This window comes from Phyllostomus discolor, chromosome 1, assembly GCF_004126475.2.
Source record: "Phyllostomus discolor isolate MPI-MPIP mPhyDis1 chromosome 1, mPhyDis1.pri.v3, whole genome shotgun sequence".
NCBI lineage: Eukaryota > Metazoa > Chordata > Mammalia > Chiroptera > Phyllostomidae > Phyllostomus > Phyllostomus discolor.
Window position 1 is genome coordinate 70,366,820 of NC_040903.2, and position 15,440 is coordinate 70,382,259.

The following is a 15,440-nucleotide window of genomic DNA, read 5'->3' on the forward strand; positions in this document are numbered from 1 at the left end:
TGGTTTTCATGTGTATGTCTTTGATTATCGTGAACATTTGAACAGCTTTTTTCCTGTCTATTAAATGTTTGTGTTTTTATATTGTGTCACTTGTGTGTGTCCTCTACTCATGTTTGATTAAGAATGTTGTTAGTCTTTTTTAAAGTATATTTTATTGATTATGCTATTACAGTTTTCCCAATTTTCCCCCTTTATCCCCCCTCTGCCCTGTACCCCCTAGCACTCCAGCTTTCCCCCCTCTTCGTTCATGTCCATGGGTTGTACATATAAGTTCTTTGACTTCTTTGTTTCCTATACCATTCTTAACCTCTCCCTGTCTATTTGATGATTACCAACTATGGTTCTTATTCTCTGTACCTTCCCCCTGCTATTTTTCTCCTACCCCCTCACTGAAATCCCTCCATGTGATGTCCATTTCTTTGATTCTGTTCCTGCTCTAGTCATTTGCTTAGTATTTGTTTTCATCGTTGTTGTGTTGGGTTTTTTTTAAGATTCATTTGTTGATAGTTGTTTGTTATCATTTTGCTGTTCATAGTTTTTTATCTTCTTCAATTTCTTCAATAAGTCCCTTTAACATTTCATATAATAAGGGCTTGGTGATGATGAACTCCTTTAACTTGACCAATAGCTCAACTGGAAGAGTCTTTTTGTTTTTGATTTGGAAGAAATTGTTATGTAATAAGGACTGAACCCACTATCATGTATGTTGCACATAATTTTACTTATTTTGCCTTCCTCCTATTAACTTCGCATATGATATCTTAAAGATTTTGTATAATCAATTCAGTGTTTCCCTTAATGGTTTCTACTTTTTTAAAAATATATTTTATTGATTATGCTATTACAGTTGTCCCATTTCCCCCTTCACTCCCTTCCACCCTGTACACCCTCTCCCACCCAAATTCCCCCCCTTTAGTTCATGTCCATGTGTCATACTTACAAGTTCTTCAGCTTCTACATTTCCCATACTATTCTTACCCTCCCCCTATCTATTTTCTACCTACCATCTATGTTACTTATTCTCTGTACCTTTTCCCCCTCTCTCCTCCTCCCACTCCCCTGTTGCTAACCCTCCATGTGATCTCCATTTCTGTGGTTCTGTTCCTGTTGTAGTTGTTTGCTCAGCTTCTTTTGGTTTTGTTTTAGTTGTGGTTGTTAATAATTGTGAGTTTGCTGTCCTTTTACTATACATGTTTTTTCTGTATCTTCTTTTCTTTTTTTTTTTTACATATTTTATTATGTTATTACAGTTGTCCCATTTCCCCCCTTCTCTCCCCTCCACCCTGTACCCCCTCCCACCCACATTTCCCCCTATAGTTCATGTCCATGTGTCATATTTATGAGTTCTTTAGTTTCTACATTTCCCGTACTATTCTTGCCCTCCCCCTATCTAATTTCAACCTACATTTTATGCTACTTATTCTCTATACCTTTTCCCCTTTCTCCTCCTCCCACCCTCCTGCTGCTAACCCTCCATGTGCCCTCCATTTCTGTGGTTCTGTTCCTGTTCTAATTGTTTACTTAGTTTCTTTTGGTTTTGCTTTAGGTGTGGTTGTTGATATTTGTGAGTTTGCTGTCCTTTTACTATACATGTCTTTTCTTTATCTTCTTTTCTTAGATAAGTCCCTTTAGCATTTCATAAAATAAAGGCTTGGTGATGATGAACTCCTTTAACTTGACCTTATCTGAGAAGCACTTTATCTGCCCTTCCATTCTAATTGAGAGCTTTGCTGGATAGAGCAATCTTGGATGTAGGTCCTTGTCTTTCATGACTTGGAATATTTCTTTCCAGCCCCTTCTTGCCTGTAAGGTCTCTTTGGAGAAATCAGCTGACAGTCTGATGGGAACTCCTTTGTAGGTGACTGTCCCCTTACCTCTTGCTGCTTGTAGGATTCTCTCCTTCGTTTTTACCTTGGCTAATGTAATTATGATGTACCTTGGTGTGTTTCTTCTTGGGTCCAACTTCTTTGGGGCTCTCTGAGCTTCTTGGATTTCTTGGAAGACTGTTCCCTTTGCCAGATTGGGGAAGTTCTCCTTTATTATTTGTTCAAATACGTGCTCAATCTGTTGCTTTTCCCCTTCCGATTCTGGAACCCCTATAATTCGGATATTGGAACGTTTAAAGGTGTCTTGGATGCTCTTAATCTTTTCCTCAATTTTTTGAATTCTTATTTCACCATGCTTTCCTGCTTGGTTGATTCTATCTTCCTTCTGGTTCACTGTATTGTTTTGAGACTCATATTCCTTCCGTTCACTATTGGCTCTCCTCCGCGTGTCTTCCTGCATCTGTTTTATGGTAATCTGCATTCTTTCATCTAAATTTCGTCCAAAATCCACCAGTTCCGTGAGCTTTCTGATCACCAGTGTTTTGAACTGCACATCTGATAGATTGGCTAATTCTTGGTCGCTCAAAAGGATGAGTCCTGGGGGACTGATTTGCTCTGTTGAAAACATGGTTTTTTTTTCCCCCTTTCTCTCCTTTTTTTTTTTTTTTTTTTTCCGGTCTGGTTGCTCTTGTTACGGTGGGGGGGCGGAGCCTTAGGTGCTCACCGGGTCTGGGCACCCCAGTCGCTAGATTGTGACGTTATATGTGGGGGCGGGGCGGGGGCGGGAGAGGGGCGGGAGAAAACAATGGCGGTAGTTCCGTTCCCCTGGACTCAGACCCTTGTCTGGGCTTCTGGGCCACGAGTTCTGCCCTGGTCCACAATCGCTACCCCTCTGGGTCTGCCAGCCGCAGCTTGCGTACTCAGGGATCACCGCTGCCTTCTTGCGCCCGATGGCTTTTGCGCCGATTTCGCGCCAAACCTTCCCCCGACCTCCGCGCGCCGCCGACCCGAGCCAGCCCCGCGCCCGCCGGCTCGTCTTCTCCTACCAGTCCGGATGACCGCGTCTACTTCAACTTCTTGGCTGCCCGACTTCCATTCAGATAAATCCTCTGCCGGATCTGGGTGTTATTCTGATAGTAAATTATTGTTGTAAATTATTGGTTTTCTAATCTTGGTTGTACGAGGAGGTACGGTGCGACCACCTATTCCTCCATCTTGCCGGAAGTCCCTTGTATCTTCTTTTCTTAGATAAGTCCCTTTAACATTTCATAAAATAAGGGCTTGGTGATGATGAACTCCTTTAACTTGACCTTATCTGAGAAGCACTTCATGTGCCCTTCCATTCTAAATGAAAGCTTTGCTGGATAAGAGCAATCTTGGATGTAGGTCCTTGTCTTTCATGACTTGGAATACTTCTTTCCAGCCCCTTCTTGCCTGTAAGGTCTCTTTTGAGAAACCAACTGACAGTCTGATGGGAACTCCTTTGTAGCTTACTGTCTCCTTATCTCTTGCTGCTTCTAGGATTCTCTCCTTCATTTTTACCTTGGCTAATGTAATTATGATGTGCCTTGGTGTGTTCCTCCTTGGGTCCAACTTCTTTGGGACTCTCTGAGCTTCCTGGATTTCCTGGAATTCTATTTCCCTTGCCAGAATGGGGAAGTTCTCCTTTATTATTTGTTCAAATATATGTTCAATCTGTTGCTTTTCCTCTTCCCCTTCTGGTACCCCTATAATTCGGATGTTGGAACATTTAAAGATGTCCTGGAGGTTCCTAAGCTTCTCCTCGTTTTTTTTTTAATTCTTATTTCTCCATTCTTTCCTGTTTGGTTGTTTCTTTCTTCCTTCTGGTCCACTCTATTGTTTTGAGTCCCAGTTTCCTTCCCATCACTATTGGTTCCCTGTGCATTTTCCTTCATTTCTCTTATCATAGCCTGCATTTGTTCATCTAATTTGTGACCAAAATCAACCAATTCTGTGAGCTTCCTGATCACCAGTGTTTTGAACTGTGTATCTGATAGGTTGGCTATCTCTGGGTCGCTTAAAAGGATTGGCTCTAGGGCTTTCATCTGTTCTTTGTTTGAGCCATCTAGCTCTGTTAATTCTTCTAGCTCTATTAATTTGCTTTATATATTTCGAGACTATATTCTTCAGGACATTCAAATTTTAACTTGTTTTATCTTTCTGTCACACTTTATCATAATGAAGTAAACTTCATTGCCACTGATAGCCCAATGCCTTACAATCTGTTTGAGGGTATGACTGTTTTTGTCGTTCCATTCCTCTCTTCCTGGCATCTTACTTTCTGCCTTTCTGTGGATAGACAAGTCTCATAAACAGCATAGATTTGGGTTTTATTATTTTACCCCATCTGACAACCAAATCATTTAGACCATTTACATGATATAATTATTGACATTTTGAGTTAAAACCTTATTGGGGTTTTTTCTTTGTATTACTGTTTATGCTTTCTCTCTCTTTTTTTTTATCAGATTGGTTATTTTTTATCATTCAAGTTTTCTCCACACTGCTTTAGAAGTTATACATATACTGCGTTTCTAATTTTTACATGGTTACCCTAGAAATCACATTTAAAGCTAATACCTGTATACCTCCTTCCAGGTAATAGAGGAACACTAGAATACTTTAGCTCAATTTACCCCTCCTGGTTTATATACTATTATGCCTATATATTTTATATTTTTATAATTCCACAGTGTATTATTATTGTTGTTTCCTCTAGCCCAGGACTCCCCAGTCCTCAGGCCGTGGACTGATGGAAGTCTACTTCCTGTCAGGCAAGGGGCGGGTTGGGAGCAAAGTTTGCCTAAGCCCCGCCTCCTGTCACCCCGCCCCGTCCACCCATCTGCAGGAAGCGAATGCAGAAGAGGTTGGGGACCACTGCTCTAGTCGATGTCTGTTTAACTGTACCAACATCTTTATCATTCATAGAATCTCAGGTCTTCTGGTGGGATCACCTTCCTTGTCCAGAAGTGCTTTCTTTAAAACAGAGGTGGTCAAAGTGTGGTGCATGGGCCTTGGAATGCACACTTTTTTAATAGTTTGTGTGATGAAGTGGAAAGTAATGAAGTAGGAAGTACTCATAAAACACCTTAACTTCATACTAAAATATGCGAGTTGTTTTGAGGAAAAACACTTGTGTGATTAAGTTGCAAACTGAACTAGCTGCTTTTCTCACATCATTTTTACTTGAAAGAGCATCTGGCAAACAGTGGTTATTTAGACTTGGGTATTTGGCCACCATTTCCTCAAAAATGAACACAGTAAGCCTATCATTTCAAAGAAAATACTCAGAGTACTTGTTATAAGTTATAAAATTTAAACATTAAAGTAAAAATTAGAATTTTGGAAAACATCATTACAAGTTGACAGCTCCTTGGTACATTAAGAAAATTTTGATGAGATGGATGGTAACATCAACAAATGGGATTATTTTAATATTGTACAATAAAACATGAAAGTTTGAAAGATCTCCATAATTCAGTCAACCAACACTCCAGATGTCTGATGTGTGATATTACAAAATTGTGTGATGGTAAAAAAAGTATTCAAAGTGCTAAACATGTCAATGCATTTTAATGTAACAATATGAAAAGCTTCTTTATATGGTTTTAGATTGTACATTGCAGCCACCTTTTAAAAAACTACAACTTGTTGGCCCTGGTTGGTGTGGTTCAGTCGGAGCGTCCTCCCATAACTGAAAAACTCCCAGGTCTGATTCCTGATCAGGGCACAACCCTAGCTTGTGGGTTAGAGCCCTGGGTGTGTGTGTGTGGGAGGCACGTGATCAGTGTTCCTCTCTCCCTTCCCCTTTCGTGAGAATGAAATAAACCTCTAAAAAACAAACTACCACTTGTTGCATTTTGAAGTGGTATCAAATAAGAATTTACACAATTATCTGAAAAGCCCTTAAAATGCTCCTCCCTTCTCCAGCTACATATGCTTAACATTAAAGAAATTCGCAAAAATATTAAACCGTGGCCAGTCTTCTCACAAAATAACTTTGTCCTGAAAAACATACTTTTCATTAAAAAATAATTCTATCTGTTAACAGGTAAGAGGCTTATTAGTGCTAATGAATTACTAGATAATTACTTTTTAATGTCTGCTTTAATTTTTAATATAAATACAGATAAAATGAACATAAATGTTCTTTGAGTTTCTCAGTAATTTCTAAGAATGTAAAAATGTAAAACGATATTGAGAGTTGCTACTTCAGCATAGCTTTTAGTAAGAGTCCACTGGTGGCAAATCATCACATTTTGCTTGCCTGGAAACATCTATTACATTTTTATTCTTGAAAGATGTTTTCAAAGACAAAATTTATTTTTCTTCAGCACACGGAAGATGTTATTCCGCTGTTTTCTAGATTCATCATTGCTGTTGAGAACTCAGCTGTAATCTGTTTCTTCTTTTAAAGTAATTGCTCTTCCCCTTCCCCTTCTGGCTGCTTTAGAGACTTCTCTTTGTGATTTTTTGTAGTTTCACTCTGATGTGTCTGGGTATAGGTTCTTTTTATTTATGTTGCCTGGGATTTGTTAGGCATCGTACGCCTGTAGATTGGTATGTTGTATCAGTTCTGTAGGAGTCTTGGATGTTTTTGTTAATATTTTGCCTCTTCTTCTTTCTCTCTAGAGTTATTAAATATGGACTAATTAGACTGTAATTGTATTCTCTTTGCCTCTCAAGGCTAAGTTCTAGATAATTTCGTCTGTCTTAACTATTCAGTTTCTAATTCTCCCATCTGTTAAGTGTTACATTTCATCTGCTACATTTTTCATAACTATAAGGTCTGGTTTTGGGGGGTTTTTTTTCCCAAGTCTACTAAATCACTCTTTGTAACCTCTTATCTGCTGCTAATTTCAGTCTTTGCCTTTTATTTTTTAAACATTATAAGTAGAGTGGTTTTGTAGTTGATAGTTCTAGTGTCTATGGTCTTGATGTGTCTCTTTGTTTTGTCTGTTATTTTTTCTGCTTCTCCCTGAGGCTGCCTTGCCTTCCTTGTATGTTTGGATATCTTTGATTATATGCTGCTTTTTTCCTTAAATAATTATCTGCGTTAATAATATGAGGTCTAGATTTTAAGTTACTTCCTCTCGCGATTTGTGCTGGGTAGCTGGGCACATTACTAGTCCAAGTGACTTTAAATATAGTGTCTTGGACCAGCACAGCTGAGGATTTATGTGATTCTGAGCCATCTTTACCTCACTGGTGTAGCCCATGGGAGTCCTTAACATGGGGAGGACTATTGTTAGCCTTTACACTTTGAAACTTGTCCTGGGCTTTGAAACTTGTCTTCTTTATCTTTATTTTTTTTTTAGCACCCATGTTTTAAACTATTATGGGTAACTGCCTCCACAAATAGGCTTTTTTTAATTTTTACCCTAATTATAAAAATAGTACTTACCTTATGGATATACATGCCATAGTAATAACTTTGAACTCCTATCTTATATTTACATGTAAGGCAAAACTCATTCAGTAAGCATCAAGAGTCATGTAGTGTAATTGTTCAGAATACAGGTTCTGACATCAGACTGCCTGGGTTTAAGTCTTGGCTCTGCCACACAGTAGTCTGTACTTAATCTCTCTGCCTGGATTTCTTCATCTGCAAAAGGAAAGTAATGACCATGCTTATACCTCATTTGGTTGTTATGAGGATCAAGTGAGATGAGGCAGGTAACAAACATTTAGCAACATTTAGCATAGTGCCTGGTATGCAGTTGGCTTTCAAGTGCTTAGAACAGTTGGGTACTTAGTAAGTGTTCAATAAATATTCACTATTATTTGCTAGGCATTTATTGAGTGTCTCCTGCACAAACAGGTCTTTGGCTACATTCAAGTTAGGAAGGTGGTCCCACACTTGCATGAAACAAGTGAAGAGCAATTAGACAGCATTAGGTATCTGCTTACATAATGATGGCATTTTTTTTAAATAACAATGTTTTATGAACTTGTGATCAGAATAGCAAAAAATCCTGCTTTTTAGTGGTGGTGGTTTGAGAGACTGGAATTGTGCAGGCTGGTGATGATGGTGCCAGGGATTGTCCTGAGTACGATGCTGGTACTAACATTCTACATTTGGATGCAGTTTTTGACATGTTTCTCTGTATTCAGGTTTTCACTGGAACCCTCAGAGGCAGCTATATTTATTTCTACTTTGTAGATCAGAAAAGCAAGGCCTACACAATTAAGTGTGGGACTGTAGAAAGAGATAAGTTGGGGCAGTTATTTTAGAGAGCAACTTGGGATTCCTAGTAAAGGTGAAAGTATGCATACCATGTGACCCAGTAACTTTATTTCTAGGAATATAGCCTTGAGAAATTCTTACACATATTTACAATTAAAATGTAACACTACAAAGCACCATGTCCTGAACTCAGTAGGACAGTAGACAAAAACCCCTTGACATACCCATATCATGGAATACAGTTTAACAAGTACAATAAATAATATAGATCATATGTATCAACATGGATAAATTTAGACAACACTAAGTGGGCAGTTTTAGTAGTAGATAAATTCTGGAGATCTGATATATAGTATAGAAATTATATTCAACACTACTGTATTATAAACTTCCAAGTGGCTAAGACTTGATCTTAATTGTTCTGAACAGAAAAAGAAATGATAATCATGTGACATGATAAAGGTGTTAGCTAATGAACGCCACTGTAGTAATTGTATTACAATATACAAATGTATCAGGCCGACACATTGTACGCCTCACACTTTTATGATGGTACTTGTCAGTTATATCTCAACAAAAAAACTAAATGAAAAGATAGTTGCAAGGAATAAATATACTGTGACATTGTTTATATAGTTGAAACACATACAGTTGAGACAGTAGTAGTACAGTATGTTACATATGGCTTATGAGTACCTACAAAGGCAGGAAAAATACAAAGAACAAGAATTACAAAAACAGACCTGCCAGCCTGAGGAGAGGGGCTACTTCTGGAGGAGGGAGACCTGAAGCAAACATGGCAAAGGGCTAATGTCTGTTATCTCTACTACCCAAACTATCATATTCTGTGTACTTGAAATGATACATAATTGTTTTCAAATAAAGAAACTTGTTAAAAAAAAAAGGAGGGGGGCAGAAGAAAACGGTACAATCAAAAGACCTGCCACCCATTTACCCACTTCCTTTTTCTCTTTAATCCTGTTTCCTCATCTATAAAACGGATGGCAGGTCTTCTTTGAAGTTGGTATTAGGACTAGATGAGATGATATAGATAAAGTGCCTAGTATAATATCTCACTTATAGGCACTCAGTAAATCGTATCTTTAAATGACTTACCCAAGGTCACACAGCTGGTCTGTGGCAGATCTAGAATTTGAACTCAGGTAGCCCAACTCCTTTCACCCCATAAGTTCTATGAATACGATATTGTTAATGAAGCGATAGATTGTCACTGCCCGGCTCTAGGGATTGGTTGGTGACATCACCAGGAAAGGGGCTAGAGCTGCTATTTCCCTACAGCCACACCGCACTCCTGCTACTTATTTCTCTCTAACAGTGACTCCAGATAAGTTGAGAGGTAAATGGGTGAAGGGCCTTGAACTCAGGTCTGTAACTATCTCTGAATTCTTCCACAAAGTATTTTGCTACCAGAAGAAAGTTACTTTGTTTTAACGTTTTAAAATTTTAGTTTGATTCAACTGTCCTGTTTGACATTTCCTTTTCTTTCTTTTGTTGACAGTGTCATCAGCAAAGTGGTTCCAGCCTCCGAGGCTAAGCCGGCTCCTTCCCTTAATAGACCCAAGACCCCACCGCCAGTGCCAGCCCCAGCCACTGTACCTGTGCATGTCACCCCCGCCCCAGTGCCTTTGCCACTCCTCGCACAGTCCACCGCATCCCCCGCTTTGATGCCATCTCCGTCTCCCGCCATCTCCGGAGCCGGAAGCTCGAAAGCCCCTGTCCGGAGTGTGGTGACCGAGACTGTCAGCACTTACGTGGTAGGCCACTTTGCTCTGTGGTGCTCTTCCCAAAGTGACTTCAGAGCTTACTCTTTTATCGTGACAGTGTTTTCGGTTAAACTGCAGTATCATTTGTATCATTATTGAATTTCAGAAGCCGTTTTTATGACTGGAAAGGTATTTTTCTTTGTATTTTCAAACATTTGGCTAAAAAGTATTGTATTTCAGTGTTCCCATAGTTAGTCTCCATAAATAATGTCAAAACATTGTTTTTCTTTATATTGTTTTAGAACGTGATTATATACATATATAGAAGAATATCCGTGTATAAATATAGAGAGGAACAGTGATATTTAAATGTCACATGAAATTTCTTGATCTCACGTTGAATTATTCACTTAAGAGTATAATTTACATAATATACACAGATCTTATTAGCCAGCTGCCGTTTTCTAAGTAACAATGCTAACTGAACTATTTCATTGGCTGGGGTCCAGAATACAGCAGAAGTGCACAGTAAATGGAAATGGACTTTCAGACCGCAGAGCTCCCGCCCCGGCGTGTCTTCAGAAGGCAGACTCGCCTCGTTGTGTGAGTCAGCAGCTGCCATCACTCTGTCCGCCGAGTACTGCGTGGACTGTGACCCGTCAGCTCACCGACAGCTCGGGTCTTCTGAGTAAACCGAAAAGTGGTGGGTTAGGGTCCATCACAGTTGTTAGAAATCGTGCAAATATTAGAAATCGTGCAAATATTACATGTCTTCAAGGCATTTTGGAAGGAAATAACAAATGATAACATATTGGAAGCACTATAATGATACAAAAGATAAAGAAGAAAATCTTGAAAGTATTGAGAGAAGATATAAAGACATGAAAAATCAACAAAAGTAGTAAATTAGCAATTCAAGGCAAAAACAGAAGATGGAGTACAAAAATCTATGATTATTAAATTGGTCCACTCAAGGATCGATTGGTGTAGGTATTTTACTGAGGCCACCTCACCCCAAGATACTGATCGGGAAGGATGATATGTTCAGCCTCCTCAACCTTCATTTCTTCATCTGTGGTTAAGGGGTTTATGTTAGACTAGATGATCACTGTAGTATGTCCTAGCCCTAAAATTCCTGATTCTCCAGTGGATGTTTTGAGCTAAGTCCTTGGAGGTGGATCAAGTTTACATAGACAATGCAGATGCAAAGCCTTCTGTCTCCTAAAAGACATTTTGTAAACCGAGGACAAGATGTGTGATTTGGAGGAAAGATACAGGCTGTAGAGAAAGCAAAAAAAGCTGATTTTGTCACTGCACCACAGTGTGACTTTGCAACTGTCACTTACAGTGCCTTAGCTCCAGTTTCCCGTTCTTAACCTGTCCAAGGGTTAAGATGATACACGAGGTAGATGCTTGGAAGAACTTAGTAACTGTCAAGTTTTCAGTGTTAGATATTAGGGATGCTGTGGCAAATTCCTCTTGTAGCAGCAGAGTCACAACCTTCTAATTTCAAGAAAGGTCAACCAGTAGTGGGCCTGGCCATGCATGGCAGCTTCAGGATGAAGGATTCTGGGCCAGTTTTCTTTTCACCCTGACAGCTGGCATGTGCTAACTGGTGACTCTTCCCCTTGAAATCAGAGAGGGCTGAGTCAGAGATGTATGTAACTGCACACAGATATCTTTAGGAAGCTTTCATATGAACACAGCCATCTTTGTAGAGACTTTTTAAAACATGGCAGGCCTTAAAAAAACAACACATCAATAGAATGAAACATCCATGCCCCCAGTACACCCATTACACACACAGAGAACCCTTTCTTTGCCACCCGTCTAGTCAGTGTTGTATTTGAAAGTGAAGGAAGAGACCATACCTCACAGACTAAACTGAATGAAATGTATGTGCTGCATTACTGTGAAAATGTTTGAAAATTAGCTTTTAGTTGTTGCTGTGTTTGAAAACCCATCATACAGTTGTTTCTTCCAAATTGGTCTAGTTAATGTGGAATTTGAGGAAGTGGAACAATTAGGGATGCTTCTTACTTAGAACTGTGAAGTTAACTCCAGAGCACACCATCTTTGTAGCAAAGTAAGTTAAAATGTGTAGCTCTTTGGCCTTACAAGTTCCTTATTTCATTTGCCCTTTAGTGATTGTACTTTACTGAAAATGTCATAAAGGGAATGGAAAGTTACTTAGTAACAACTCTTTTATATCCTTGATCTTATCAGCTAGTTCAGGAGAAGGGTTTGGCTAATGAGTAATAAGGTGATGCATGCACATTTGGCCGTATGTATTAATTCCATGCCCGTGAATGTGACTGAGGACCTGACGTGTGGTTGAGCTCCACAGTGGTCAAAACCATCGGCTGTTACTGCTGTAAAGACCCTCATTATTAAGAGCTTCTGTGTTTACAATTGTTTTTAGGTAATGGTGGCTATAGGTCATATTTTTCACAGAAATTATTATATAATGCTTTGTATTTGACTACGCAAAAGAACTTTAAATATTCATTAGAAATGTCTTATCACTGAGCACTCAGTGGCTATTTTTTTCATGTACCTCAGAATAATGATGACCGTGATCCTGGTTTTAATCAATTGTTAACCACTGTATTTTTCTTTAGTTTAATTTGTTGGTTTATTAGGTTCACAGTATAAAGCAATCACTTTTATCTTGCCCTCTTTTTGTTTTTTTTTCCCCATTCTATCTGTTTTTGCCCCCGCCACCACCACCACCCCCATTTAAAAACCTCAGATCCGAGATGAGTGGGGGAATCAGATCTGGATCTGTCCTGGGTGCAACAAGCCTGATGACGGGAGCCCCATGATTGGCTGTGATGACTGTGACGACTGGTACCACTGGTGAGTGCTCCCCTGGCGGGCCTGGCAGTGCCGCCGCTCCCTGGGAGGAGACAGACACCCTGCAGAGCAGATCAGCGACCTCCCGCGGCGGGCGGGCGTCTTGGGTTGTCTCCCATTCCACCGCTGTCCTGAGAATCCTGTGTAGGGCAAAATCAGTGAGAATGTAATTGATATTCATTTTTTAAAATCAAGAGTCTTTGGACTATTGTTATTCAGCCTAAACTCTGAGTATTTTGCTTAACTTGCATATCCTTGTAATGGGAAAGAAAGGAGATACAGGGGCCCCCTTTCCTTTCTTTCTCTCTTTCAGTAAAAGCTGCCTAGCTTGACAGTAACATTGAGATCACCCTTTGTAAACATGTCATAAACTGCAGAAATAAAGAGACAGGAGACAGCTTATCTGTTTTTACATCTCTTCAACTGCTCCCCACTACTGAAGAACTGCTACCAAAATTTATGCAAATAATCTCATTTTATCTTTAAAATATCAGATAAAAAAAGATAGAAATCCACTCAGTCACATGATATGTGATAGCTATAAGATAAAAACAAAGCCATTGCTCAGAAGACTTATACTAGTCCTGGCTGAAAGGATAAATGAGCTAATTAATTTCTCCACTAGGGCCTATAAAAGGGGCATTATGTAATATAATCATCCGCTCACCCAACAATAGTGCTACATAAATGAGAGCCATTTGGCTTGGATTTCTGGTGAATATACCATAGACTTAAATTTTTCTTTAATTACTTAAAAGTATCTAAAAACAAGGAAAGAAAAAGAGAGAGAGAGAGTGTGTGTGTGTGTGTGTGTGTGTGTTTTGTTTATCTTAAGCCTTTTTTCTTGACATGTAGGCCCTGTGTTGGAATAATGGCTGCACCACCAGAAGAGATGCAGTGGTTCTGTCCTAAGTGTGCCAATAAGAAGAAGGATAAGAAGCACAAAAAGAGGAAACATCGAGCACATTGACACCTCCTGCAGCGTGGACTCGTGGCGTGGCCTCGGGGCTCCTGTCCTGCTGACTCAGAGGGGAGTCGTGCAGCTTGGCTGTCCCACCTACCAGTAGGTTCCTTTGGATGAGGAATCTTGGAAGACTGAGGACAAGAAAGCTAGGCCATCCACTCTGGATACTTCCCTTCTGGAACAGACTGGCCTGTGGCCACAGGGTGGTGTGATTGAAGAAAACTCAAGTACAGGTGTGGCCTGAGGACTGCCTGGCCTCCATTTTTCTATTACCAGTGACAAGTATTAATAAAACGACCATAATCTCCCCTTTTGATTTTCTTTATTCTCTGCAGGGCCTTTTCATGAAAGTATTAGATGAGAAGATGATGTGTAAACCACCTTGACTATAATTTAAGGATGTTATCAGTAGGCTGTATACAGTTTTCAACCTCTTTCCCTCTATAGTAAGATAATCATAATAACAGAAATGAAAACTCCAGTTGGAGTATTGGTAAATATTTTTATGATGAAAATATAAGAAGCTTCTCCTCCCCACCCTGTTTTTAGTATTAACATGTAAAATGTTCAGGCTTTTGTGAAATATCTTATATTTTTTAAGAAAAAGGTTTCTATCATGTCCTGTTTGCTTTCATGCAAGTTATCTTTGTTAACTGACATTTTCTGTTTGTGTTGCATTCTAACTTTGCCCTTCTTGAAACTGCTGGTGTTCTTGTCACTGCTTACATATCATCAACCTGTATAAAAACTCTTCAGACTAGAAGATCTCCCCTCATGTAAATAATAAATATTTATGAAGTAGTTATTTTTAAAATTTTTATCGTGTTTAATTCTGGCTTTCTCTGAAATCCACTGTGATTTCAGCCATGTCTGTAATTACTGCTGCACGTAAGCAAAGAAGGCTAGAACACGGAGCCATAGTTGGAAGTCACTGTCTGCCTTGCGCTGTGCCTGCACAGTGCCCAGAACACGGCGGGGAAAGGGCCCTCGCGGTTAGCAGGAAAACACGGCAGTTTAAATCTGTAGTTCACGATTTGAAATTGATTTGTTATCTATTTTGTTTCTGTAAATTTCTTTGACTTACTTTTATTAAAGGACATGTAGATTCCCTGAAAGTTTAAAAAAAACATATACTGTAGTATTTTGTGTTTATACTGTTTTATTTCTGCAAACCTGTTCATTAATTTTGTGGTTTAAGGCTGAAATGAAGACTATTATGAATTTTTAAAGAAAACTCATCAAATTTCAGGGTATCACAAAACTTTATTATATTGCTATACTGCCCACTATTTATTATATGTTATAGATGTCTGAGAGAGAAACCAAATATTTTATTTTTAATGTGAAACATCAAATTTAATTTTATTAGCATATTTTAGCAACTTTGGAATAAATATGGACTTTTACTTGATTTTGAAGTAATCCCAATTTGGGCCAGTGTAATAGATACCTTAAATGCTGGAATGCAGGCTTTGAGCCTAATACAAATATATTAATAGAAATTGTGATTTTTTAATGCCAAGTAAATTGATATTAGTGTATGAATTAGTCATATTTTAAGACCTATTATGTGGTTAGAGAAATGAGGTTTTCTGCCTTGAATGTTAAATTGCAAATCAGTAGAAATGGAATAGCCCTTTTAAGAGTACAGTATTTCGTTGCCGTGCTTGTTCTAGAAGCCAAATTTTTCTATCCCTACAAAGAAAGCATCTATGTTGAGATACGTGTTTTTTGTTTCATTAATTTGAGATCATTCTAAATACTTTATACAATATTTTCACATGCACAAATATACCCATTAGTGTTTTTTGGAGAGCGAAGGGGGGTGGGGAAGTACAAAATAAAGATTATTGGCTATTTCA

General features: G+C 38.9%; 1 protein-coding gene across 1 annotated transcript in view; it reads left to right on the forward strand.

Moving 5' to 3' along the window:
* Positions 1-15,440, forward strand: part of TAF3 (TATA-box binding protein associated factor 3) — a 174,371-nt gene extending 158,931 nt beyond the window's left edge. The window contains exons 5-7 of the mRNA XM_028506064.2: positions 9,554-9,809; positions 12,511-12,617; positions 13,470-15,440. Coding sequence (XP_028361865.1) covers positions 9,554-9,809; positions 12,511-12,617; positions 13,470-13,584 — 478 coding nt within the window. The 3' untranslated portion in view covers positions 13,585-15,440. The remainder of the gene's footprint in view (positions 1-9,553; positions 9,810-12,510; positions 12,618-13,469) is intronic.